General features: G+C 49.1%; 1 protein-coding gene, 1 long non-coding RNA gene and 1 other non-coding gene across 4 annotated transcripts; 1 reads left to right on the top strand and 2 right to left on the bottom strand.

The window, feature by feature from the left end:
- Positions 1 to 435: 435 nt before the first annotated feature.
- On the bottom strand, positions 436 to 4,823 carry LOC103164558. The gene is made up of 3 exons (XR_003486839.2): positions 4,586 to 4,823; positions 1,016 to 1,158; positions 436 to 744 (listed from the first exon to the last, which is right to left on the bottom strand). It is a non-coding gene; the product is annotated as an uncharacterized LOC103164558 (long non-coding RNA).
- LOC113831683 lies at positions 2,834 to 2,939 on the bottom strand. The gene has a single exon (XR_003486859.1). It is a non-coding gene; the product is annotated as a U6 spliceosomal RNA (small nuclear RNA).
- Positions 4,824 to 4,869: 46 nt separating the features above from the next.
- On the top strand, positions 4,870 to 25,594 carry Phf19 (PHD finger protein 19). Of its 2 annotated transcripts, none has more exons than XM_027423699.2 (15): positions 4,870 to 5,026; positions 7,154 to 7,354; positions 7,703 to 7,784; positions 12,458 to 12,553; positions 12,916 to 13,016; positions 13,478 to 13,626; positions 15,260 to 15,355; positions 16,121 to 16,189; positions 16,284 to 16,404; positions 18,629 to 18,696; positions 19,524 to 19,685; positions 20,199 to 20,286; positions 21,015 to 21,100; positions 22,010 to 22,105; positions 23,280 to 25,594. In XM_027423699.2, exons 2-15 carry the CDS (start codon positions 7,169 to 7,171, stop codon positions 23,620 to 23,622), a joined length of 1,743 nt encoding a protein of 580 aa, XP_027279500.1. In that variant the 5' UTR covers positions 4,870 to 5,026; positions 7,154 to 7,168; the 3' UTR covers positions 23,623 to 25,594. The 2 variants fall into 2 exon arrangements, with proteins under 2 accessions (XP_027279500.1, XP_027279501.1); XM_027423700.2 differs by lacking the exon at positions 4,870 to 5,026 and adding an exon at positions 5,721 to 5,931 and having other exon boundaries at positions 23,280 to 23,622.
- The last annotated feature ends 2,351 nt before the right edge of the window (positions 25,595 to 27,945 follow it).

The raw sequence follows: 27,945 nt of genomic DNA, 5'->3' as shown, positions 1-27,945 counted from the left end.
TCCACTCGGCCTGCAAGTCTTCCCTGCTTTGTCTTGAACAAGCCTCTCATGGGTACAGTTCCCTGCATGAAAATGAGGACTTGGGTGCTGCCACGGGAGGTCCTGTCAGTCAGCCACCTGATCCCAGTAGCTGTGTCTAACTTCCATCTGTGTGACCTAGAATATGTCAGGTAACCTCCTTACCACGGGTGAGGAAGTTCGGCCCTCCTGGTTCTTTGCTCACCTGGCAACTGCTGTGGGAGTGGGGTGAGGCAGTACTGTAGATGAAATGTCATGGGACATCGAAGGTGTCCTAAGCTGCAGAAGGACATTCACTGAGGCAAAAGGCCACAAGCTGAGGGCTGGGGGTAAGGCACTGGCTTGATGGCTTAGCTTTACCTCTGTCAGGGTGCTCTGTATAGTGCAGGTAGATTGAAGAAAGAAGACACTCCAAGGTGAAATTTTAAGGCCTGTGGCAGCAGGCAGATTCAGCCTCTCTGATGAACTGAACCCCAACAGTCCTACAAAGGTGTATTTATTGATTGTTACACAAAGTATTTCCTCATACCAAGGTCCCTAATCTAGTTTACATGTTTTACCAAAGGAGAGCATGGCTTGCCCCCTGACTCCAGTCCTTTATTATGTATTGTTTGAAATACTCAATAATACAAGAGCCTCGGGTGTGCCAAAGTCATAGGATAGCTACAATGCCTCTTCAGCAAAATAACCAGTTTTCCACAAGGACTCTTCAAGGTCAAAGTATTTCTGAAAAAAAAACAAAAAACAAAAAACAAAAACAGCTGTTCGTTCTATTATCTACCCCAATGCAGAGATTCTGCTAAATTTCTACAACTGCCTCATTTACCATCTCCTCAAAACCAAAATGGGACAACACACCATAAAAGCAAGGAGACAAAATAATTCTCAAATATAGGTCATAGGATCAGATGATCCGATCATGGGTTGGGGGTAGGGGATACTGGAAGTCATTTGCTCAAAGCCAGCTGCTTATCTGACCCCATCTTCTAGCAATTACCTGCTGATGTGCTTATCCTGCTTCTCCCCCACACCAGCTCTGGGCCAGGAGCATCCTGAGGCCATTGGCTGGACTTTCTTCATCTTCAAAGCACACTCAAGATCCCAGCAGAGCATGTGTCCACAGCATGGCTCCCTAACTCACTGTTGAATGTTGAAAGTAGATATGAAGGACCACTTAATTTTTTGCTTTGATTTGGTTTGGTTTTGGTTTTGCAAGATAGGGTTCCTCTGTGTAGCCCTGGCTGTCCTGGAACTCTATAGACCAGGCTGACCTAAAACTCATAGAGATCCACCTACCTCTGCCTCTCAAGTGCTGGGATCAAAGGCGTGTGCCACCACTAATCACTTCATTTTTAACAGATGGAGAAACTGGATTCCACAGTGACATGGGGGTGGGCTAGTAGTATTTCTGTGAGCTGGCAAAGGTTCTCTTTCCACAGGGGTAGACAACTTTACTTCTTTTATTTACCCACAAAAGCCACAGGTAAAAAGTGTTTATGGCTTGGCAGCTTACCAAGGCCACAGGCACTTCAACAAGTCACAATCTGATCCCCTCAACCCATTCCTTTTCAAATAGTGTTAATGGCCATGTTTTCTACCACAGATTGAAAACATCTCCATGATGAGAACACTCTAAACTGACCCCCAAACTTAGACACAGAACACAGACCCATCTAACTAGTCACCTGCGTGATAATTACTTCTAAAGACTGAATGTCCATATCATTAAAATATTTTGAAAAGTATGTTCACTTCACATAGCACCTTCCTTCATGGATGCTTTGTTGCTTAGGACTTGAGCAAATGGTCTTGAAACAAAATGGTATTCTCTCAAAGTAAGTTAGTGACTGTACACATGAATAAGTGAGTTATGGTTTGTGCACTGCATTCCAGGAAAGGTGACTTAAGAGTAAGATGGAGACCATCACTGGTGGCTTTTATTTTCTGCCTTGGACATTTTTACATTTTTCCTTAACTGAATTAAAAAGAGAGGCAGCACCAAGGGAGGAGGAGGCACAATTGAGGGAACAGAGCATGTCCTGGGGTGTGTGTGTGTGTGTGTGTGTGTGTGTGTGTGTGTGTGTGTGTGTGTGTGTGTGTGTGCGCGCGCGCGTGCATGTGCACACTGCTCTAACCCTCCATTGTCTCCCTGATGTCTGACAAACTTGGCTCACCACATTGTGACAAGTCTTAGGAGAGGGGGATACTAATGCCTCACATAGGAGGAATTGTGGCCTATAACCACCCTGCTCACTTAACAAGTAGCACCACACCTCAGGCCTCCACATCTGTAATCTTCTCAGGGTCCCCTGTGCCCATCTTCAGCACATGCTACCTAGCTACCTCTATGCTCATTTATTTCTAGTATGTATGCATGTTAGAGTCCATTGTCTTAGTTTAGTTTCTCTCAGGATACAATTCTATTTGTTTGTTTGCTATTATATGCTGAGTGCCATTTGACTGAAGGTACCAGAATCTTAAGTCCTACTTGATGCTATCCCATCAGCTCACCAAAGTCCTGAGAGGCCCCTGCACTACACCTTAACTGCCCCCACTCCCTAAAACAGACAGATGTTAACTCTTCGCCACACTGGGGACATGTAATGATGTGACACAGTCCTTATTTGCATCTGTCACATGGCCGATGAAGAGGAACATCTCTATATTTTTGGCCATTTTGGCCATTTGGGTTTCCTCTTTGGGGAATGATCTATTGATGGCCTTTTGCCTGGTTTTAAATTTTAAATCAGTTTTATTTAAGGCTTTTCAACATCAACAACTCTTTTAAAAAAAAATCCAGAATTGCAGCAAACGGAATTCTGATGGAATGATAATGAATCCCTATGTCACCCTTGCACAAGGGTCATGCTAAATGTCTCTGTATAATTCCAATTTAGTATAAATGTTGCCTTAGAAAACACTGATCATTCATTGATTGAATGAAAGATTTCTTTAAGATGGGGGGTCTCACCATGTAGTTTTGGCTGTCCTGGAACTCTCTCTGTAGACCAGGCTGGCCTTGAATTCACAGAGATCCATATGTCTCTGCCTCCTGAGTGCTGGGATTAAAGGCGTGCACCACTACTCCCTGGCTCACTACTCATTTTTTAACCTGGACTTTTAATTTGTGTGTGTGTGTGTGTGTGTGTGTGTGTGTGTGTGTGTGTGTGTGTGTGTGTGTGTGCACCAGTCCATTCAATTCCCTCATCCTGAAATTCGTGCCTCCCATCTCTCTATCCTATCCAAATGCCAGTTTCTCAGGCTGGCCTCATAGCAAGAATTCCCCAATTCCATGCCCAGATCCTTTTTTACATAAATATGTTACCCCACTACTGACTCCCCCACCAGACTGCAGGTACTTTTTTTCTCTTACTCACCCATGTGCCCTAAGCCTGAGTCATACCCTACAAAAGGGGAACAGCGGGTGAGAACAGATTTCTTGACAAATCACACTATTCACCTTCTTCGTGACATACAGAGCCCCCTAACCTTCCCAACAGCTCAACAATTGAAGTGACACACTCAGGGGCTCACATCCAGGGATAGGTGGAGCCAGCCTGTGAGCTGCAGAGACAGGCTTCTTCTGCTATCTCTGTTCCTGGAATCCTAAAGGTTCTGCTGGCCAGCCTAAAGGCTCTGAACAGACAGGTGTTATCCTGCTGAAGGTGACTAAATGGCTGGTCCTGTGGGTGCCTTTGAATTGGCCTTTCTTGACTGGAAGATCCTGTCTGATGGGGCTGCTACCAATTTCCTTTCCAGGCCCAGCAAAAGAGAGACAGATCCTCACGATAAATAGGTTCTGCTGTTGGTCAAAGACCCAGAATGAGGGCAGTAAGACCAGAGGAGCAGGAAGACCCAGGGGTGAGGGGATGAGGAAGGGTGGAAGAGGACGCCTGTATCTCAAGTTGGGAGACAGGTAGAAGACAGACAGGAGCTGCCGGCTGCACTGCCAGCATCCTCTGGAGCAGAGGGCTAAATGTAGGGACTGGACAATGAGTAGGGAAGGCTCCCACGAATGCACTCACTCTGGAGGAATGCCTGCAGGCGCCATGCTAGCAGGTGCAAGGGACCTCCAGATAGAAGGCAGGAATGTGGGTAAGGGGTGTTAGCCAGCACTTTCTCCAGTCCTGGCGCCAAGAGTGAGTCTGAGTGGGGACACTCTGTCTTTTCTCCCAGAGGGAGACTTTATCTGATTGAAGCCATAGCTACAAGATCTGTCCTAAATTTGCCTTTTTTTTTTTTTTTTTTTTTTTTTTTTTTTTTTTTTTTTGCCTAAGTGCTGTGTTTGTGCACGTGGCGTGTGTGGCTGTCTCTTTTGCATTATATCTCTGCAGTGCGTGGGTGGCATGCTCGCGTGGGTCTTGTGGTTAATGTGTCGGGGCTCTATGCTTGCTGACTTGTGTGCCTTACACGTCGTTCCGCGGGAGCCTATGCTGAGGACACCGTATAATTTTGAGTGTTGTGACTTGTATATGCGTCCTGTGTCTGGTTCTCTTAGGCTTGCCCGGGTCTCCCGAAGGTGGAGTGGGATGTCAGTGCTGTAAAATCAAGGTGCTGGGCAACCTACCCGGGTCTGGGTGTAACTGCGTGTGGTGTGCGCACGCCTTCCTAGCCGTGGGTCTGTACAGCTGCGTTTCCGCGTGTGCCGGCTCAGCTCGCTGAGCGGGGGCGGCCCCGTGAGGCGCTGCGGGGCCCCGCCGGCCACGGGCTCCAATGGCGAAGCCGGTGCGGCCCCTGCTAATTACATAAGCGGGGACGTCAATAATTCGCGGGAAAACGCGAAAAAGATGGCGCCCCGCGCCCGGGGGGCCCTTCCTGAGCGCACCGGCCCCCTCCCCCCGCGTCCCTCCTCCCCGCGGCGCCCCCGCCCCGCCCCGCCCCCGCCGAGACCCTACCCTGGCCCCACGGGCGGACACTCGGCCGGGCAGTCGCGGGCCGAGCGCACCTCCGCCGCCGATGTGCCTGGTGGCCAGACTCCAAGTGGGACCGGCGGACGCGCTGCCTCGCGGTAAGTCCCGCGCTGCGGGCGCTCCGGGAGACTCCGCGTTTCACGCTTCAATCCCTGCACAGGACCCCCCTTCTAGAGCACTGGGTTGAGTCCTACAATGCCCGGGAGGGGGGTGGAGTCCTGCGGAGCTGCGCGCTTGTGGAATGGGGACCGAGATGGAGCCCGAGCGGTACCCTCAGGGCAGCGGGAATCCCAGCCACATCCCCAACCCAGGGCAGGGTGTGGGTGACAGGTCTCCGTTTGTGGCCGCGAGTCTTTTCTTTTCCATATGAGGCTATGGAGGGAGGATAGGAGGGCATTTGGGATTTTGCTCACGTCCAAAGTCAGGCTACGACGGATTGGGAGCTGGGAAAGTTTGCATTTGGAGCAACTGAGGAAAGGAGTGCCTGAAGCCGTAGGGGACACTGCTGCAAGCGGTCCTCCCCCTCAACACCCTTTTAAAAAGCCAACGGCCGCCCTGGAGAGGCCTCGGCGCATGAATCATCCGCGCTTCCTGCCCCAGCCCAGCCCAGCCCCGCGCGCCCAGTGCCGCGGATTTGAACTGGACGCCGACGGGAACCCGCAAACAAGCATTTCTGTGGCGATGGGTTTGAATCAGCCAATCACAGCCCGCGGGGGCCCGCTCCAGGAGGATGGAGGCGGGGTGGGGGGGCTGCTACCCGGGGGCCCAGCCTGGCCTCGGGGGAGCAGCGACCCGGCCTGCCCCCAAAAGCTCAGCGGGGGAGGAAATGTCAGTTTGTGAACCTGCCGAGGCCGGTCCCGCTCCAGGCCGGAGCAAGCAGGGACCTCCCAGCGCCCTAAGAGCCAAGCGCTGGTGAAGAGGGCAAGAGTTCTGACTACAGCCTGTACCTGGTGCTTGTGCCTCTGCCCTGGAGTAAAAGACAGGGAGGAGAAGGCAGTAGGAGGTATACACCCTCATCTGGACAGCCAAGACTCTGACTGTGCCCCATTGCCCCAGGGCCCCTCACATGCCCACGTGTATTTAGTTTTACATATGGACAGGCACGTTGCCACAGAAGAGGCATTCACATGAAAACACACCCAGAGCTATCTTCCTGTCTGCAGGCCAGGGCGCCAGGTGCCCAGCACCTAGGCAGAAGGAGGGAACCAGAGCAGGACCGCCCCTACCATCCCCACACACTGCAACATAAGGAAGCTGTGTTTGACCCTAGGAGAGTGTATGTGCAGCGGTATGGTGCCAGGGGAGCCCATAGAGGGGGGAAGGCAATAACGCTGAACACCCGTGAAGATTTGGGGAGATTCAGGTGGGGAAGTAGGGAAACTGGAGTGACCTGGGGACTCCTCATTCCAGGGGCCAGGCAGTAGCAAGCAACAGGCTCAGGAGAAGGTGAATGAATTAACTGATGGGAAAAGATGAAGACAGAACCGGAAGCAGGGCTGCTGGGGCAGAGGGCAGGTGTGGGCAGGGATGCTCCGGCCACTGTTCCACAAACCACTGTGGCAGCCCACTGGCTGGAGAAGACTGCTGATGGCCATAATGACACCATTTTCAGGAAAAGGGGAGCAAAAGGCTGCACTTCAGTGAGATAGGAAGAGCCAGGTGTGTTGGGCTGGTATGGCAATGGCTTAATGTGGACAAAAGCATGGGCAGGTTTAAATGCCCTGAATTGGTTTCCAGGAAATCATCAAATAATTGAGAACAGAAAGGGGGCTCACAAAAGGCACATGGCTATGTCATACCTGTTCCCAAGCCCCCCCCCCCAGAGTTTTCTCTGCTAGGTGGGCTTTTCTCTAAACACATTCAAGGGAGACATGAAGTCTTTAGTGTGTGCTTCCTCAGAGCTGAGGCCACGGAGTGTTTGCGTACAGAATAAGGCCTCAGCCTCCTGGGACAGGTATTGGGTGGGGCCTTCGTTCCAGGTATGGTGGGGAGATACACTCTCTGAGAAGCAGTATGGTATGATACAGAACCAGCCTGATTCATTGTGAGCTATGGTTCGCCTCTGGGTCACCAGCCACTTTCCTTGCCTCTCCTCAGTTTCCCTATCCTTACAATGGGATAATAATATCTCCCTCCCAGAGTTGTTCTGTCAATCAATGTGTCTGAAAGCCTTACAGGGTTTCAGGGGCGGGGAGCAAGATAAGATCTTGTTCTTTCTCTCCCAGTGTCAGCAGAAGCTGATGGAGACTCAAGCTCTAGACCCAGGGACTCCGGAAGCCTATGGTCCCACCAGCCACCTCCCTAACAAGGGGACCCTGTCTAAGACCAAAAAGAACTTCAAAGACTTGATGTCCAAGCTGACGGAAGGACAGTATGTGCTATGCCGGTGGACAGATGGGCTGTACTACCTTGGCAAGATCAAGAAGGTGAGTCCCTGGTCCTTGGGCCCAGGCTCAGGATCTTTCTGCTCATCCTTTCTTGCCCCTCATGCCTAGAAGCTGAAGTAGAAAGATCCAGAGCCTAGCTTCACAGGCTCCATCCTCAGGGGCCAGTGTGGTCCAACAGGTTCTTTAGAGAACTTAAGCAAACCACCAGACTAGGCAGGACATGGGTGATGCGCTAGCCTGTTCTTCTGCCCTTAAAAGCATTCCCATGCAGTTGTCATCCTGTCCCTGATGTCCCTAGGCACAGGAGATGGAGGAGAACTGAGACCCAGGCCCTCCCTGCAGCTTCTTCATGCTGCCCTTCTCCTCTTCTCCCTCTCCTCGTCTCAGGTCAGCAGTCCTAAGCAAAGCTGCCTTGTGACTTTTGAGGATAATTCCAAATACTGGGTCCTGTGGAAGGATATACAGCACGGTGAGTGTCAAGAGTTTCGCGTGCCTCTCTCCATGTCCTCTCCCCTGTCACCTTTTGTCCTGGCACCTGTGCTAGTCCATGGAGCCCAGGCCTTGGGTACTCATCTTGGGCCCACCAGGTTTCTGCTTGTGTGACATTGATCCCCTTCCTGAATGCTCAGACTTCAAAGAGAGGCAGGGCAGGTGGAGGAGGGGCTCAGACATGTGTTAGAACTAAGAGTATATAGGACTTGGTCCCAAGCCTACAGTTTGTGTCCTCTCTGAATGTTGGCTGCTATGGTCTCCTACAGCTAGGGAGGAGGAAGAGGCCAGAGGAGAGGGGGTTCAGCTGTATGTGTGAACTACATTCCCTGTATGCATGTGAAGAAGTTGGTGGGGAATCTCTACCCCTGAGACAAAGAGGTGAGGGCAAGGTATAGCCAGCAAAGCATGAAATGACCTAGATGGAGCTGGGTCAGCTTTCAGGATGAAAGGGGGGCTGGGCTGGGCACCACCCCTGCCTTTAGACAGCTGACACTGTTATAAGATACAGCTAGTTGGGATCATTCAGGATACACAGGACAGATTTTCATAATCTGTCCCATTTACTTTCTTCATGGAACTCCAAACACCAACTATGACAATTGGCATGAGACAAGAAACCTATTAAATATCATTTATCCTTAACAGAGCAGATGTGGCCCACTGCAGCAGGTTCTAGGGTCAGACAGCCCCTGAACCATGTTCCAGATCTATCTACAGAGCCTTGAGCAGTGATGTCATTTTTCTTAGTTCCCATTTCTCAACTGAAAGAAAGAGACAGTGGCAGTCCAGGCTTCGCCAGACAGTGAGAAGATTAGATGAGATGATACATGTAATATGCTCAGCCCAGAGCTACTGTGCCGTAGGGAGGCCATTTCTAAGAGTCTGCTACTGGGAAGGTGGTTCCAAGAAGTCGGCCAAATGGGCCACAGGACTAAGCCAGTTTGTAGGTCTTTAAAAAAAAAAAAAAAAAAAAAAAAAAAAAAAAAAAAAAAGTTTTTCTTCAAAACCTGTGGCCAGGGGAGACTGGTCCTTTCCTCTAGTCCCTTGCACCCTAAACCTGTTTTCTGTGGATTCAAAGCTATGAGCATCCCCTGCTGGTTATACTTCTAGGAAAAACTTAAAACTCCAACAGCAGAAAAAAAGCTATTTCAAATTCGCAGTGCTTGGGGGTATAGCATTTGACCGCAAATTCACTGGGCTTGGGAAGCGTCCCACTGTACACCAGGTACAGTGGCAGGGCACAGCAGGGGTGTAGCCAGGAACAGTTTGTCTCATATCCATCCAACAGGCCAGTAACCTCTTGGCATCCTTTAAGATGAGTGCTCAAGGCTGGGCATGATACAGTTACTATGTATTACTTTATTAAGCAATGGGAGGCTGAGACTCAGTGTGGGTACCTTGGTCCTTGGGTGTAGAACAAGGCAAAGTCCTTGCCTGGCCATTTAGTCAACAAACACACCTTGAACATCTACTGCCTGCCATATCCCATTAGGGGCCTGAGGGCACAGAAATACAGTAAAACCATTTCTGCCTTTACAAAACTTTCATCCTAAAGAGAATGAGGCAGGAGGATCACCAGTTCAGGGCCACCCTGAGCCACTTAGCAAGACTTTGTCTCAAAAACCATTAAAAAAAAAAACTAAACAAAAAATTCCTTGCAGCCTTCTGGAGTAACAAAACAGAAGCAACACATCAAAATGTACTTAAGGGGTTAAGAGTATACACTGTTCTTGCAGAGGACTTGAGTTTGGTTCCCAGCACCCACATCTGGTGGCTCACAATCACCTGTAACTCCATCTTAGGGAATCTAATGTCCTTTGACCTCCTGTGGCACCTGCACTCATGTGTACATACCCACACATAGACACACATAGACCCATAACTAGAAATTAATTTAAAAATCATTTTTGCTTCTTCTTGCCTCTTCTTTCCTCTCTTGCTCTCTTGTCTTGCTTGTTTCTTGCCTCTTCCCTGTCCTCTCTGTCTGTCTGTCTGCCTCTCTCTTTAACCCTCCCTCCCGCAATAAACCTCTTGTACTAAAAAAAACTTTTTAAATCATTTTCAAATGTGTTTAAGGAGAGTGTGGGAAGATAGGTCGGTCAGTGAAAATGCTTAACTTGCTAGCACCAGCACCCAGATTTGATCCCCAGAACCCACATAAGAAAGTGGGATGGGGTGATAGCTCAGAAGAAAAGACCACTGGCTACAGTTCCAGAGGACCCAAGTGGTGGCTCACAAACTTCTGTAAGTGCAGTTCTGGGTTATCTAACACCCTCTTCTGAATTCCACAGGCACCAGGCCCACAAGTGGTGCACACACATCCATGCAGGCAAAACCCTTACACATAAAAACCAATATACCTTTCAAAGAAAGCTGGCATGGTGGTTCATATTTGTAATCCCAACTCTGGGGAGGTGAAGACAGGCAGATACCTGGAGCTCACTGGCCAGTCAGCCTAGTCAGTGAACCCTGGATCTCAGTGAGACGCCCCATCTCAAAAAGACAAAATGAGCTAGCAGTGGTTTGCACGCCTTTAATCCTAGCACTCAGGAGGCAGAGGCACTCAGGAGGCAGAGGCCAGCCTGGTCTACAGAGTGAATTCCAGGACAGCCAGGGATACACAGAAAAACCCTGTCTCAAAAAAAAAAAAAAAAAAAAAGGCAAGATGGTGGTCCCTGCTCAATGTGCTCCTGCATGCATGTATATACACTGAAAAGTTGTATTTGTGGGCAGCAGTTTGCCTAGAATGTACAAAGTCTTAGGTCTCATGCTTAGCACATTGCACCCCTCAAAAGGAAAAAATGCATTTAACATAACCATGCAAATACTTCTGATATAAAAATATATTTGATACCTTCACACCAATGCACATAAAATAAAAGTTAAATTATTTTAAAAATACATTTGTTCTTTAACAAAAGAAGACCAACATGAAAAAATATTGAGGAGGTGAACGAAAAGCCAGTCTGTAACTCTAGGGTTGGGGTGGCTTCAGTGGCAGAGAGTGTACCCCAGTAAGCACAGGCCCTGGATCAGAACCCTAGCTCCAAAATAAACTAAACAAGTTAACTCAGTCACTGTATCTAGACTTTGGATCTTGATTCAAAACACAAAGTTGTAATGACATTTTAATTTGGTAAACATTTGGAAATAAAAGTAACTTTAGGTACAATAAAGGCTATGTGGTATGTTTAAAGAGAGCTCTGATCTGAGATAGTTATAGAAAAATGAATGGATGTCTGGGTCTTGATTTGAAATACCAGATGTGGGTGAGAATGTAGTTTAAATAGGATTGTCTGTGAGTTCACAGTTGATGGAAGCATAAAATTTCTTTATAAACATACATTATTATCCAATAATAAGTGTTTTAAATATCATTTGATGTAAAAAAAAAATGTTTAACAAAGCAAGTTGGGATAGGTAGGAGAGGGAACCAGACGTGGTCAAAAGAGCAAAGAATTAGCTGTGAGATAGCTGAGTTTACATTCCTCTACTACTTAATGTCTAAGCAAGGACCTTAACTCTTGAGCCTCGTTTCCCCATCTCTAGAAATGGTGTTAACAGTCACCTTTGAAGGACTATGAAGGTTCAGTAAGGCAGCTTTAGAGCCTGTTGGGAAGCCCAATGCATAGCCGAAGTTCAGACCCTGCTCTGTGGTTGTCAGTATTATTGCTTTAATAACTAAGTAGTCCTTGACAGTTTCATGCATGTGCAGTATGCATTCCTGTTATACTTTCCTCAACTCCCCCTGCTCTCTTTCCTACCCCTATCACCTCCTCCCTCTTCTCCATCTGCCCCTTTCCCAGATGTAGATTGGTTGTGTGACCCATTTGATTTAATTAGGGTCATCTCTGTGACTATTGTATGGGATTACCCACTAAAGCCCAGTGGAGTTATCAATGGGTACAATAACTGAAGATAATAATTCCTTATCCCCCAAAATGTATCCATAGGAAATGGTTCAGCACAAGGGATAGGGCCCCTATGCTGTCAGTATCTGGCCCATTCTTGTGCAGACCCAAAGTAATCATCTGCAACTGTTAAGAGTTCATGATTGTGCCAGACAGTGGTGGTGCACACCTTTAATCTCAGCATTCAGGAGGCAGAGGCAGGCAAATCTCTGTGAGTTGGAGGCCAGTCTGGTCTACATAATGAGTTCCAGGACACCCAGGTCTACACAAAGAAACCCTGTCTTGGAAAGAAGGAAAAAAAATAAAACAGCTCAGGATTGCAGTGGCCATGTCGTGCTCAATAACAATTCACAGCCCTTATTTCTGTCTTCCAGCTCTTACCTTTCTTTCTGGCCCCTCTTCCACAATGTTCCATGGAGAATGTGGTACAGATCTCCTCTTTAGAGCTGAACCCTCAACAATCAGCTATTCTCAGCATTTTGTACCGCTGTTACTCTGCAGTTCACAGGAAACAGATACCTCTCTGGTTAAGGCTGAGTAGTAACTGTCTATGGGTATAAATATATTTAGAAGGCAAATCAATCCTGTGTCAATTTAGCTAAACACCAGAATAAAGTTTCCTAGTAGGGGACCTATGAGTCTCCTGCCATCTCCAAGGATTGATTCCCTCCCAGTCTATGATTTTGACTTTTTCTTGATCATGTGAGCTGAGCCTGAGTAGAGAGGACTTCTTTTTCAGCCGGTGTTCCGGGAGAGGAGCCCAAGTGTGACATCTGCCTGGGGAAGACGTCAGGGCCCATGAATGAGATTCTCATCTGTGGCAAGTGTGGCCTGGGTGAGTGGGTGAACAGAGAAGGCCATGACTAGTGGATCCCTCCCCCACTCACTTGCTGAGGTCACATCTGGCTGCCTATGTCTCCTTCGGTCCCTGAGAGTCTCTCTGGCCTTGGGGAAAGTTGAGAAAGAACAATGGGATATCCTGTTTGGGGCAGGCCCTGAAGCTCGTCCTTGGTTCCTCTTGAAGTGGCCAATGCTGTGTTTTAGTCCCTCACTGGGTACCAGCTTGGCTCCTGGGTGGGCACTACCAGACAGTACCGTGGGAGCTGGGAGGCAGTGTTCCCTAGGGCTTGCCCTTGGCCAGCTAGCCTTGGACCACTGCTTCCTTATGAGGAACTCACCATGCCCTCTTTGCCCTAGGTTACCACCAGCAGTGCCACATCCCCATTGCAGGCAGTGCCAACCGACCCCTCCTCACTCCATGGTTCTGCCGACGCTGCATCTTTGCACTGGCTGTGAGGGTAAGCACTCCCTTTCCCTAGTCCCTGACTCCCTAGCCTGAGGCTGGAGGCCCCATCACTGACCCTGTACTGAAGACAGAAGGACTCCACTTGGGCTTTGGAGACACAGGATTTTTGCCACCTACTAGCTCTCTGTCCTACGCCAGATTTCAGAGCCTGTCTTAACCTCAGTTTCCCCAACCATAAAATGGGCACCCGATAAAGGGTGATTTGCTATTAAAAGACAACTTTATGTACACGCCCTTATACGTGGTTAATTATTGTCTGTGTTGTGCTAAGTACTACTGATGCTGTTAATATCTTGGATGGAGACAGAGGATGCATTTAAGATTGGTGAGAAAAATCTCCATGCTTTTCTGATGCTCACAAAATGCCTGGGTCTCCCCAACCCTGGCAGCATTTCTCCTGATAGCTGTGTGCTAACAGGTGTTGTTGGTGACCTGGGCCCTATTTTCCCCCAGAAAGGCGGCGCTCTGAAGAAAGGCGCCATCGCCAGGACGTTGCAGGCTGTGAAGATGGTGTTGTCCTACCAGCCCGAGGAGCTCGAGTGGGACTCGCCCCATCGCACCAATCAGCAGCAATGCTACTGCTACTGTGGCGGGCCTGGAGAGTAAGGCCACAGGGCGGGGCACGTGCGGGAGACCCGGGTTCCTGGGTGGGCTGACAGGCACCGCGAGTGACAGTCAGACCTCAGGGGGCGGGGCCTGGGTGACAGACAGAGGGGCGGGGCTTGAGTGGCGGGCTCTGTAGAGGCGAGTGACAGCTCCGGGGTGGGACCTGAGTGTCTGGAGGGGAGGACCTGGAGTGACATCCGCGGGGCGGGGCCTTAGAATTAGGCTGTGGAGAGGGAACCTAGACATGACAGCTAGGGGCAGGGTCTGAGTGTCAGGCTGTGAAGGTGGGATCTAGAGGGATGGACCCAGAGTGACAGCTGCAGTGACAGTGACAGTGTCAGGCCTTGGAGGTGGATCTTGAAGAGGCCAGGTCCTGGGGAGACTTACCTGGAGTAGTGACAGTAGCCAGGGCGGGGATCTAGGTGTCAGGCCATGGAGGTGGGATCTGGAGGGGCGGATCCCTGATGTCACTTTAGGGCGAGCAGATTCTAATGTTGGGGCTGTGTCACTCTGCAGGAGGATGGGGCTTCCCAGAGGGAGACCCAGAGTGATCCTGAGCTCGAAAAGCAGCGATAAGGCAGGTCTGAGAGGAGCCAGGAGAGTCGCCTAGGGGCCTTAAAGGGTGGGCCCTAAAAGTAAATTCTGAGGGAGAGCATGTCCAGATGGCAGTGAAGAGTAGAAGGCAGAGAGCTTTTTTTGGAGCCCCCTGAGAAAAGAGCAAGTTGGGCGGGTGGGGGGGGTGTCTAACAGAGATATCTATAACCTGTCACAGCACCTTGCAAGCTGTGCCTCCCCTGATTCTCAATTCTCTTACTAATTTTTCCTTGTGCAATTGTGAACAGAGCTAACTACAGCAAGGTTCACACGGGATGGAAATTGATAACTGTTACTGGTGGTGGTATTAGTGCTGCAAGGGAGTGGAGGTCAGTCAGGGAAACAGGTGGGTACCCTGACTTCCTGAAGACCTCTGGCAGGGCAGGGGTCTGTGCAAAAGTCATAGAGGAGAGTCCTACCGGCTGTGGGACCAGAATCCTGTCTTGTTTGCATACCTGGGCCTCCAGGGACAGTTGATCCTTCTCCTTTGGGCTATGTATAATAGAGGCAGGGTCTCTACCCTCTGTAGAAGTCAGACTGCCCCTTCCCCTGCCTGACTCTGAGAGCCAGCTCTGATTGTCTGGAGGTTGCCTGCAAGCCCAGCTGGGCTCTTAACTATTCCATTTGAACTGTTTCATCTCTCAAATAGGTTTAGTTACCTTAATTACCATGAGCTTCCCAGTGTGCTGGGAGGCCTAATGAATGACCCATGGAAAACAGTATATTGAAACCTATATGCATTAGTAAGTCAGTGCTCCTCGATGTTTGGTGGGGCAGTTGTCTTTTAAAAATGCACTTCCAAAAGGTTCTTCTGAAATGAAACCAACCAGGGAATCTGCGTTTTAACCCTGTGTGTCAGGGCTGGGGCCAATGATGCATTTTTCTTCTACTAGATGCAAGATCCAGTGAGGTTACATAGCTCTGGCTTCCAGGTGCTTGGTAATTGTGGCCAACAGACCTCTTGCCCTTCTTGTAGTGGCAGGTGAGTCTGTGGTGGACTGTGATGTGGGTGACCTGGCTCTTCTGTGTCTGCAGGTGGTACCTGCGGATGCTGCAGTGCTACCAGTGTAGGCAGTGGTTTCATGAAGCTTGCACCCAGTGCCTCAATGAGCCTATGATGTTTGGAGACCGGTAGGTGCTGACTGGGTGTAAGGGACAAGGGTGACAGAAGCAACCTTAGATTGTCTGCCAGATTCAATACAAAGGAGGTCTGTGATAGGCTATGCTTATCTATAGGAGACAGCTCAAGATAAAAGGAACCCTGGCTATGCTGGGCCAGGACATGATAAAGCAACATGCTCGACTACATGCCTAGTTGTCACTGATTTGTGTGGTACCTTAAACAAATTCCTGCCTTCATTAAACTCCAGTCTCTACAGATGTCTCAGGAAGGAGAGATGATAGTCTCTACCTTAGCCTTAACAAAAGTTACCATAGAAGCCATGAAGGAAGTAGATGGGTTCTAATAGTAGGGCTAAGCTAATGGGAGTGTTATATATGCCAAATCAAATATTATGCTTTTAAAATCTTGGCCAGTAGCTGGTGTGTGTGTGTGTGTGTGTGCGTGCGTGCGCGCGTGCGTGCATGTGGGCAGGCAACATGCATGAGAGAGACAGACAGAGAGAAAGAGAGAGAGAGAGAGAGAGAGAGAGAGAGAGAGAGAGAGAGAGAAGAGACAGTGGTGACTACTACGGCCCAACCTCTCTATGAATGGAGCTGAACTCTAGGGCAGTGATATTTGGAGAGGGGTCAGGGATAGAGACATATCCCTTGGTCCTCTCCCCTCCACTACTTAGAGGCTGACAGCCCAGGAGTGGATGCTGACCATGAGAAAACAGGTGGGAAGGAGAGGGTCAGGTGCTCTCCCATCTCAGCCCCCTGCTCACCTATCCCCAGGTTCTACCTGTTTCTGTGCTCCGTGTGTAACCAAGGCCCAGAGTATATCGAGAGGCTGCCCCTGCGATGGTGAGAGGATGGGACCTATCCCTACCAGCTCGTCCCTTGCCCCCTGCCTTCTACTCTACCCTGACCCTCACTTGCCCCTTGCCTTCTTGCTCAGGGTGGACATAGTTCACCTGGCCCTCTATAACCTGGGAGTACAAAGCAAGAAGAAGTATTTTGACTTTGAGGAGATTCTGGCCTTTGTCAATCACCACTGGGAGCTCCTGCAGCTTGGCAAGGTATGTTAAGGGCCCAGATGACAGAGATACCTGCACAGGGTCATTCAGTGCAGGACTAGGTGTCGATACCTGAGCTCTCACCCTTGAGTGCAGTTTCTTGAGAGAAAGCCTCCGAGTCTGTGGCGAGAAGGGGCTTTCTGATCTCCGTTTGGGGCGGTGGTCAGTTGGAGCCTCACTAACTCAGCTTCAGGGAACTGAGGCATTGCACCAAGTGTGGCCAGAATGGAACTCTCTGCTAAGGTATTGGGTGCACACCAGATTTCCTGGCTAGGTTGGAAAACACAGTGTTTGTTTTCTGCTGGTCTTGTTCTGTGCTGTGTCTCCAGGGGCCTCGGTGCCCATAACTAACAGACTTGGAAATTGTCAGAGCTGGAGGGCGGCCTAACTACTTCTATGGGGCTACAGAGACCTATGCCCTAACGACACCCTCGGAGTCCTCTTTGCTGCTACAGAATGAGATGTCTCCCACTGACTGCCCAAACCTTCTTTGATAGGCAGGGTTAGAAAAAAACAACAAAGGTCATTGAGCTGGCTCAGTAGGTAAGGGTGCCCGCTGGCAAGTCTGAGGATCTGAATTCAATCTCCAGGACCCACACAGTGGAGAAGAGATCTGACCCATGCCCCGAGTTGTCTTCTGACCTCCACACATATGCCATAACATGCACATGCTACGCACACACACACACACACACACACACACACACACACACACCACGTAATTAACCAAAAAAAAAAAAATAGGTAATTCTTATGTATGGCATGCAGTTGTATATAACGTCTCCATTTATAGTGTTTGGTAAGCTGTAAGACAAGAAAGCCTTGAAGGAGAGAGTCAGTATTTTTTAAAATTTATTTAATGTGAATGAGTGTTTTGCTCATGTGCATGTCTGTGAACCACAAGTGTGCCTGGTAACTAGAGATGACATAAGAAGGTGTTGGGTTCCCTGAAACTGGAGTTATGAATGTTGGTGGTGGAAATCAAAATCAGGACCTCTTCGAGAACAATTGCTCTTAACCACTGAGCCACCTCTCTAGCCCTAGAGTTGGTATTTTTTAATAACTTTTCTGACTTAAAAAAATCATGCATAGAGGCTAGAGAGAGGACTCAGCAGTTAAGAGCACTTGTGCTGCCTTTCCAAAGACCAAGGACCCAGGACCCAGGTTCTGTTCCCATCACATGCATGGCTGCTTACAACAGTTCCAGAGGTCCAGCGCCCTCTTCTGGCCTCCATGATGCTACACGCACATGGTACACATACACACATGCAGGTAAACACTCATAAAATAAAAATAAATGCTTTTTAAAAAATATGTTTCTAATAGAAAGAAAATTTTAAATTATCAAAACAGAAGTATACTTTTAAAAGATCCCTATTTTCACTACTCAGAAATAACTAGAAATAAAGTATGGGTATATCCTGTTCCTCCACTTTTTTATGGTTTACATGAAACAATATATGCTATTTTAGATCATCTCTTTTTGGTTAGTGTTAAGCTATTCCAGATTATTGGTGTTTTTATAACCTTTTAAATGGCTGCACTGATGTTCTCCCAGGCAGGGCACATTTTTGCGTGCTAAAATCTCTTTCATGTCCCATACTTTGCCTGAATCATAGATCTCATAGGGTAGCATTACTTATCAAGAGTGTGGACAGTCTTTTTGTTTGTTTGCTTGTCTTTGTGTCTTTTTGTTTGTTTTGATTTTTGGGTTTTTGTTTGTTGGTTTGGGGTTTTTGGTTGTTGTTTTTTTGTTTTGTTTCGGTTGTTTTGTTTTTTTGTTTTGGTTTGCTTTTTGATTTTGCAAGACAGGGTTTCTTTGTGTAGCTTTGGCTGTCCTAGAACTTGCTTTGTAAACCAGGCTGGCCTCAAACTCACAGAGATCTGCCTGCCTCTACTACCGGAGTGTAGGATTAAAGGTGTGAGCCACCACACCTGGCGAGTGTGGACATTTTTAAAGCAGCAATGAGGAATGAACTCAGGGCCTTGTACAGCTTTACAGGGTCCTGTAAAGCTCCTGAAGCACTGGGGCCAGGAGTTTTCCTCCACATTACAGGTGGGAAGATGAGCTCAGAGAGGTGAAAAGATTGTAAGTCAGTAGTTCTCACCTGGAGGACACTGGAGCATGAGATGGCAGTGGTGGGAGGGTGGAAGGGGGGGTCAGGATAGTGCCTCCTCAGATGCCCCGTGTGTGGGGCTGACCATCTTGCTGGCCTGCTTCCCGTAGCTCACCAGCACCCCTGTGACAGATCGAGGACCACATCTCCTCAATGCTCTCAACAGTTACAAAAGTCGGTGAGTGCAAGGAGGGAGGGGAAGGACCTGACAGGTGAGGTCTCATCTAAAGGATTTTCCTACCATGTATCCTCTGCTCAGCTGTGCTCCCTGCCTGGCTCCTCTTACCATGTATCATCTGCTCCAGCCATGCTCCCTGCCTGGCTCTTCCTCTTTCCCACTCTCCTCAATCCTGGGAGTGAAGCCATCCAAGAGGCTTCCTTTGCAAAGCCTTCCCAAGAGCTCGGTTGTATGCCAGGCTCCAGTCTATGCCCCAGACAGCTGGAGAGCTTGGGAAAGCATGTCTCAGGGCTTCAGCCGCCTATGCTTCTCCATCCTGTTCTTAGCACACACTTGTCCCTCAGTCATGTCCAAGGCCTTTTATGACATGGCCCACCTTGTCTGCATCTCATGCCGTTGTCCTTTTGCTTTGTAGACACTGGGCAACCAGGCTCTCTAAGTCCTTGGCTTCCTAATGGTTGGTTGGTTGGTTGGTTGGTTGGTTGGTTGGTTGGTTGGTTGGTTGGTTGGTTTGTTGGTTGAGACAATGTCTCACTCTGGCCCAGGTTCAAACTCTTGATCCCCCTGCCTCAGCTTCCTGAGTGCTGCATTTATAAGTGTGCAGCACCACATCTGGTGTATCCAGCACTTTTTTCCTGTCCTCTCTGCCTTTTGTTTCCCAGCTTCATTTTTTCCATCAGCAGGAATACATGCAGGAGGCAGGGAGTCACTGGGCCACATTCTCAGCTAGGGACTGGATTCATTCTGAGGGCAGGGAGGCCGATGGCCCTGGTGGTTACCATCAGAGTCTCAGCTGACAGCCCCGGCCTCTTTTCTGCCCACCCCAGGTTCCTGTGTGGCAAGGAGATTAAGAAAAAGAAGTGCATCTTCCGCCTTCGCATCCGTGTCCCACCCACTCCTCCAGGAAAGCTGCTTCCCGACAGGGGGCTGATGCCAAGTGAGAGAGGGACCTCTGAGCTGCTTCGTAAGAGAGGAAAGAACAAGCCTGGGTCAGTGCTGGTGGAGGGCTGTGGCTACAGCCAGCTTGGGTTCTCTGACCAAGCTCCCAGCTCCTGCAGATGGCAGAAGGCTAAGCAATGAGCCCAGGCAGTGTGGTAGCACCACCCTAAGCCTGGGGATCCCAAGATCCAGCTATAGGCACCCTGGAAAAGCTAGTGGGAAGCCACAGGCCCCTCACTTCCCGATCCTGGGACCCAGCCCTGCTGCATTAGGACTGGGCAGAGAAGGGACACCAAAGTGTGTGACATGCCCTTGTTCTCCTTCCTGGCTGGTCACAGCCTCTTGTCTAGGGACCCTGGGGCAAGGAGAGACCTTTCTGAAAAAGGTCCCACTCACATTCGCTGCCCTGAAGGATGCGCACCTCCCTGGCTCCCTCTGCCTGGCCCAAACCCTCCTGACCCAATACTGCCCCCAACCCCAGCACTCCTGAGGCTTCTGACAGAGCCACATCCTGTCCCCTCCAGCTCTGACTAGGCCACACTCTCCCTTTTCTGTCTCCACAGTTTGCTGCCTCATGAACCCCAGCAGCAGAAAAGGCGAGTTTATAGAAGAAAAAGAGCAAAGTTTTTGCTGGAAGATGCTATTCCCAGTGTTAGTTCCTGGTTTTCTTATTCTCCAGTTTCATGTGCAGGGACAGCATGCATTAGGGGGCCCTGTACTGTCCCCAATACTGTCCACAGACCCAAGGAATGCCCCAGGATCATATTTGCAGTTACAGAGAAACAAGGAAGTACCACGTACCCCAAGACCACTATTGCAGATCTACCCCAAATTCTCCTGAGAACACATGGGTGGGGCAGGGGTAGATAATATCCTGGGCAAAACAGGGCTGTGTGGGGGCAGCCGATCTCTAGATGCCACACCTCACAGCAGTGGCTGAGCCCAGCCTAGAGCCATCTCAGCATATTTTCTTGCTTTGATTATCCTCATTGAAACTCTCCTAGTGTTCACAATGCCTCTGCGCTCCAGCACTTTACAGCTTGCTATACATTTTCACAACAGCATGGAGTCTGTGCTTCCCGTGACCTCTGAGTAAGGCAGGCTCTGAGCTTTGCAGTGGAGGCAACGGAGACCCAGAGAGGCAAATGAAAGTCATCTGGGTGGCTGGAGAGGAGGTCAAGACTGGAAACGAGGGTGACTTGGAGCTCTGGTCACAGCATAGAGTCAAAAGGGAGTGGCAGGTTTTACCCAAGGAATCAGTTGGCAGCCCTGGCTGAGCAGTAGCCATCCCAGATGCCCCTCTGCTGAGGGAAAGGCTGCGTGGGGAGCAGGGGGTCTGTTGTCCCACAAGACTGATCTTGTCTCTGTGATGTCTACAGAGTGACTTCACTTCTGCCTGGAGCACCAACCACCACCTGGCCAGTATATTCGACTTCACGCTGGATGAAATTCAGAGTTTAAAAAGGTACCTTCTACTCTAGAGCTGAAGAGGGGGCTCCACTCCCCACACCCTGAGGGTGGAGACACTGTCTCCATGGGCCTTCTGAGACTTCAGTTAAAAGGGCCAATGTGCAACAGGCTGCCAGAGAATCTGTTGTACACAGCTTGCAGCATAGTGAGCTCTGCCCTCCAAAGCAGTGGCCCAGGCTGCCTTCTCTACAGTCCCAGGTCCCTACATCCTCTCCTGCCTCACATCTCACGCTGGCAGTGCTATGGCTACCCTCACATTGGTTACCTGTGATTCCCAGGAGGCCTCTGCCTGCAACACTCTGTGTCCTGCCCTCCCCATCCAAAAACTCAGGATATTGCTTCCTCCAGGAACCCCTCACTGGCACTCCCAGGCTGTGTTGGAAGCCTGCTTAGAGCTCATAGCACCCATATTTGGGTAATTCAAGGGCAGGAATTTCATTTTTTACCACTTTACTCCCCAAATCGCTGAAGACCATGTCATGCTGTTCATCGGTTGTGGAGCAGGAAGTGGGGGTTTAGAGTCAAATGGGAACTCTGGTCCATGTTTACCAGTTCCAACTATGCAGCATTAGCTAAATTCTTAACCTCCACCCTCCTCATTTTCCTCAAGCACTTTGTATCTGTGAAACTTTGCACAAGTGCCTGATGGTTCATGGACTGTGTCACCAGTGTGTCCATCACCAGGGAAGGTTGGTCAGGGAAAGTTTTTTTTTTTTTTTTTTTTTTTTTTTTTTTTACTCCCAACTTTGAAGACTAAATGGGTGGAAAATAAGACAGGCAGGCCTGGGACGAGTGAGAAGCTTGGCAGTGAGAAGAAGGTGGCCTCTGCTGGATGGAGGATGCCATGAGAGACATAGAAGCTGCTGAGCAGCCCAGCAGCAGGCTTGTCCTCTCTCCCTCTCAGTACCAGCTCAAGCCAGACAGTCTTCTCAGACGTGGACTCCACGGATGCTGCCAGCACCTCCGGCTCTGCCTCCACCAGCCTCTCTTATGACTCCAGGTGAGCTTCCTGAGGGCCTGCCCCAGAGCTTTGCCAGGGATCGCAGTCCTCACTGCTGTAGGAAGACTTACTCTGCACTTCCCAGTCTTGAGATAGAGAGGTAGGGGAGGGGTGCTGGTCTTCTGTGACTGAGTCTACTCTGGACACTCTGTTCCAAGTCACCAGAATGGAGGCTAAGGTGTTGTGATCCCTTCCACTTGGGACGTCCTTTGCCTGATAGCCGTGTGATCCCTCTAATCAAGCAACCCAATTCTGGGGCTGTTTTATCAGAGTCCTTTTCATTCTGGGTGTCTTGGCCTCTATGTGTCATGACTGTGTTTGTCTATGCCTCAGACTGCAGGGCTCCTATTATCAGTTCCTGGCTGGCTGATTTGTATGCCAGGGTCCCTAAGAGGAAAATCCATTTATTTTAAGCATAGAAGAGAGGCAGACTGTAGGGGGAGGCAAAAGACCCTGGTTGTCTGGCTAAGGGTATAACTTGTTTTACTGCCGGGCACAGCCCCTCTTTACTCGGGATCCTCCATCTTCTAGAGACTTTGTGGGAGTAGACTTAAACTGCAGTCCATGTCTATAAAGATGGAATCCCTTCTCTATTTTCACACGTCTCTGGCTGGCTGCCCTTCTGTAGCTTTAATTGGATTCTAGGGATCAAACCCAGGCTTCATGAATACTAGAGAGTGCTCTATCACTGGGCTATCACCCCTAGTCTTTCTGCTTTTTGGGTTTCTCACTAGTGCTTCAGGTCATGGCAGCCATGTCTCAGCATCCATTACCATGTAGCTTGTCTCTTGTATCTTTTTGCTAATACCCCTGCCTGTGTGGTGCAGGTCCTTCAGTTCCTTTCCCTGTGTAGCTCATCCAGCTCATCCAAAAAAAAAAAAAAAAAACAGGCAGCCTAAACAAGGCCTTTGACTGTGGGACTTTGGAAGCATACACAACCCACCCTTCCGGATACAAAGAACATTTGCTATTTAAGTTAAGCACACCCAGGTTTGACTCCTGGCCTCTGTTCTCTAGCTGATTTCTTCTCTGGAGCCTCAGTTTCCCCATTACAGGACTACTGTGAAGTTCCGGCAAGATAATTCACGCCCAGGTCCGGCACGGTACCTAAGAGACTCTCGGGGTAAGGAACCTAATCATTGTCCCAGCTCACCCCTTTTCCCTCCTGATACAGATGGACAGTAGGCAGCCGCAAGAGGAAGCTGGCAGCCAAAGCATACGTGCCCCTGCGGGCAAAGCGTCAGGCGGCTGAGCTGGATGGACGCTGCCCCTCAGACAGCAGTGCAGAGGGAGCTCTGGGCCCTGAGCAGCCAGATGAAGGCATTGACAGACACACGTTGGAAAGCATCAGTGAAGATGACTCCTCCTTGTCTCACCTCAAGTCATCTATCACCAACTACTTTGGTGCAGCTGGACGGCTGGCCTGTGGGGAGAAATATCAAGTGTTGGCTCGGAGGGTCACACCAGAGGGCAAAGTTCAGTACCTGTTGGAATGGGAAGGGACTACCCCTTACTGATTACCCCTCAGGAGCTACCTAGACCCCTGGAAACCAAAGGAGGGACAGAAGAAGCCATCGGCTCCCTGTTTTCTCCAGGCCAGGGTGGTGGAGGGAAGCAGAGCAGGGCCATAAGGGCCTGGCTATAGCTCCTGCCTGCTGCCCGCCAGGCCAAGGCCTGTGTGCTGCTGTACCGATTGCCTGTGTCTCTAGACCCCGCTGACTTTCTCATGCCCCTCGAACTGTTTGTTAGTTCCTCTGGCTCCATGGTACCCTGGATGTGACCCTTGGTGATCCTGAGGCCTGAATCTGATTGTCATTGTCCCCAGTTCTCTATCTTTTTACCTCACCCCTTTTGGGTATTTTGTGTTGTCACACATCTTCTATGTGCACATGTACGTCTGTCCTTCTCTGGGTTCTCACTGGGACCACACTGAGAGAAAGGAACCCCTGAGGGTCTTCCACTTTCTCACCAACACCCCTAATGCCAGGAAGGTGTCTGAGAAAATTTGGAATGCCTGGGACCCAGAGCCTGGGGAGTGATGAGCTGGGTCTCTGCTGAAGGGACCAGGATCAGGGTCTTTTACTGAGGCTCAGAGGGAAGACTATAGGGTCCCAGAAGTTTGTTCCAGCAATAACCCTTCTCTGTTGTCATGGAGTGGAGCCTGGCCTTGTTCTTAAACACTTAGATCTCAAAAGAAATGATGGGGAGCCAAGCCAGGTCAGTTTAAATCCCAGACCCATCATAGTCCAACACCACACCACTGTATGGACACACACACACACACACACACAGAGAGACACACACACACACACACACACACAGTCACATTCCCTCTGGGCACCCTGGCTCCTGTCCTTGACCTCTTCCAGGGATACATGCTGCTGGGATACATGCTGCAATTAAATGTGAAAAACAAACTCCTACCCCCTCTGGCTGTAAACCAGCCTTGACCCCCACAGAGAAGCACAAAAGACACCCCTCTCCTGAATAGCACCTGTCTCACCCTGGAACTGACAATCACTTTGGGGACAGGCTGGGGTTTTTTCAAGGGCCTGAATCATTCCCTCCTTTCATAAAGGAAGCCTTTGTCCTTGTGGTATAAAGAGAACCCTTAAAATGGACAAACAGCCCCATCTGGAGTGAAATCAAAATTAGGAGGTGGGCAAGAAGCCCTTAATTTGCCTGCAGCAATATTAGAACTTGGTTGGAAAGTGGAAAGAAGTGCCTTTGGGGTGGGAGGCAGGGGCACCAGATTGGGACCAGCCTCCCTGACTGCTGCTGTGGCTTCCAGCTGGGCAGGGTTTTGCAGGCTGCCAGCTGGAAGAAGAAGATGGCCAGCATGGGAACATCAGACCTGTATTAAGGGGGCTGATATTTCCATGACTAGGCCTGACCCCTCCACACCTGTCTGCAAGCATTCAGGGGGTCCCAGGAGTAGGTTAGATGGTCCTTGCCTTAAACCTCAGCAATTGTAGTGCCTTACAAAGGGACATCACCTCTCACTCTGGACACAGCCACCCATTTCCCTCTGCTTCTCTCTCTTGTCTCAGGCAAGCATGAGCAGATGGCATTGGTCCCCGTTCTCAGTCTCACAGCTGCTGCCACTGAGATCCCCAAGTGGGGCCAGGTCCCAGGCCAGCAGTAGTGTGGGAACTGGGGTCAGATTTGTGGCTTCCTGTTGGCTTCAGTAAGCATGCCAACCTCCAACATCTGCCCTCCAGGCTGCTGAGAGAGCCAGAGAGCAGGCTGGCCATCTGCCTTTCCCCTGCTGGGCCTGAAGAGCAGGAGAGGAGTGTGCTTGTTCCATTGGGGAAACCAGCCCAAGGCCTGAGCAGGTCACCTGACCCTCACACTAGCTCTTCACTCCCACAGATAATGGCTGCATTACTGCCAACTGACAGTGTAACCCTGTGCACCTTTGAAAAGATTTTGGTTTTGAATTGCTGCTTTGAATATTTGTTATATTAAAGTTATAATTGTTGTCTGGTTTACAGTGTAAATGTGTCCTTGGAAAAGCCTTCACATTCCACTCTTGGCGTCCTGGAGATTGACTGAGGATGTAAGGCCATCGAGGCCACCCAGCAACTGCTGTTCTCTCAGCTGGGTTCCCACCCTTATTGCCCTTTGACAACGTGGAACCTGTTTTTTCTCCCTTTACTGTAACAGCAAGTAACAGCAAGCATTGACCCTTAGGATTTAGGAATAAACCAGAGTGGTGCACATCTTTAGTCCCAGCACTCAGGAGGCAGAGACAGGTAGAACTCTGAGTTGGAGGCCAACCTGGTCTACAAAGCTAGTTTCAGGACAGCTAGGGCTGTTACACAGAGATACTCTGTCTTCAGAGAGAGAGAGAGAGAGAAAGGAAGAGGGAGGGAGGAAGGAAGAAAGAAAGAGGAAGGAAGAGAGAGAGAGGAAGGAAGAAAGAGAGGAAGGAAGAGAGAGAGGAAGGGAGAGAGAGAGGAAGGAAAAAAAGAAAGGAAGGAAGGAAGGAAGGACAACAAAAAAGGATTTAGGAATAAGTTAGAATTCTCAGAAATTCCCCAAAGCACATTAGTCTTAAAATACTTTGCTCTTCATATTCCTTCCTCATTACATCTACCTGAAGGTTGTTGAGTAGAGAGGCATATCAAACCTTTTTATTATTACTGTTAACAAAGGACTATAGTCTGGGGGTTACCAGAGAACATCATTTATATAGTGTTCTAATGCCACAGTGTTTGGGTGTATTAACTGAATAGCACAAAAGATAGCCATGTGTCTGAATTACCACCTTAAGTGTTCCTTTTGCCTCCAAAGTTTATGTATTTATTCCATTCTCAGAGTTTGTATAAAGCATATGATATATATATATATATATATATATATATATATATATAATTATTTGCAAGAAAAACCTACTGATAGCAGACTGGCTGCCACAGCAACAGCTCAGAGCAAGGCCCATAGATTAGATGTTGATGGCACTCCCTTGTGTGTCCTGGCTAGGCTCTCCCTTCAACTCAGCACTTGGGTGTTACCTGCTTACGTTCTTTACTTGATGAAGGTGATTTGCTTTTGTTTTTTGAGACAGGCTCTCCCTATGTAGCCCAGGCTGGCCTTGAACTCAGGGTTGTTCTACCTTAGCCTTGTAAGGGCCAGGACTATTGGGTCCACCACCACATCCAGATGAAGGAACTCTTAATGTAGTGGTGTCTGTGTCCTCGTAAGATGAGCAGTTTTAGATAGATAGGTTTTTCCTCATTTCCACAGTTGCCTTTTTTTTAGAGATTCTGGGAATCATTAAGAACTGCTGGAAGGGAGTTCCCACATGGAGACACTAGCCGGAGATCTAGCCTGCCTTTAACAGCCTCATCTTGGGAGGACTACGTAGGATAGTGGCTGTCACTGGACTCTACTCTCTCTTCATCCATGGAGTTGTCACACCCTCCAGATCTATGGTAAGGAAGAAACAAGGTAGTGGATGGACAAGTGTCCGGTTGACAGACAGGTGTCTTAGAGACTAGTAACTTTGCCTGTGGCTATGGCAGACTCTCTGGATCTGTGGCCTTCTTGGGGACTAACTTACCTAAATAAAAAGCAACAGGAGTGTTAATTTTAGAATCAGATTCTGGTCCACAGCCTCACTTTCCTCTTAAGTGGCTTATGCTCTCTGATCTCAGGTTTCAACAGCAAAATGCTGACAAATAGGCCTAACTTAGAAGAATAAGATGGAGAACTTCCTAAACAGTTCAGCAAGTACCCCTCTCTCTCCTTTTCCTGCACACTGTGGCAGACAGGTCACCAAAAAGGGTTTTTTTGATGGCAAACATAGCACTGAAAATGAACCAATGAAGGCCACAAGTATAAAAACCTTTTAAGTTTAAGAAAATTCGAGAGGAAAATACATACTTTGCCTATTTCAAAATGTAAAAGTAAATTTCATGTTGTAGAGAAACCTTTGTTTTTTGTTTTTTTGTTTTTAAACCCTTGAAACTGAAATGTCAACTTGGGAAATAATTTCCAAACCTTGTTGGTGCAAGAGACCAACAAGATTTAGACAGGCCTCCAACCTCCAGCACCTGGTGATCCAGCCTGTAAGTGAGGCTTTTCAAAGGAGTAACACCGGGTAGAGGGGATAACATGACCACTGAGACCATGCACAGTGAGGCCACCCATCTGCCACAGGGGGATGATGAGACTGTGATAGAAACAGGTTCTAAAAGGAAGACACAGAAACAACTTTATCCTAAAAGCAGCACTGATGGTACATCCGGGGTCCTGGGTACATCTTAAGCAGGGTTTTCAAGACTCGTATATACCTCAGAAACTGGGGGTTAAGACCAAGGACATCTCCGTTCCTC

The sequence above is a fragment of the Cricetulus griseus genome, chromosome 6 (assembly GCF_003668045.3).
Source record: "Cricetulus griseus strain 17A/GY chromosome 6, alternate assembly CriGri-PICRH-1.0, whole genome shotgun sequence".
NCBI lineage: Eukaryota > Metazoa > Chordata > Mammalia > Rodentia > Cricetidae > Cricetulus > Cricetulus griseus.
This window is presented reverse-complemented; position numbering and strand designations above follow the sequence as displayed.

Excerpts from the sequence above, each read along its gene's own strand:
- Phf19 (XM_027423699.2), top strand. The coding sequence starts at position 7,169 with ATGGAGACTCAAGCTCTAGACCCAGGGACTCCGGAAGCCTATGGTCCC. Across the intron at positions 16,190-16,283 it reads GAGAGGCTGCCCCTGCGATG|GGTGGACATAGTTCACCTGG; the intron begins GTGAGAGGATGG and ends CTTCTTGCTCAG. Across the intron at positions 22,106-23,279 it reads AGCCTCTCTTATGACTCCAG|ATGGACAGTAGGCAGCCGCA; the intron begins GTGAGCTTCCTG and ends CTCCTGATACAG.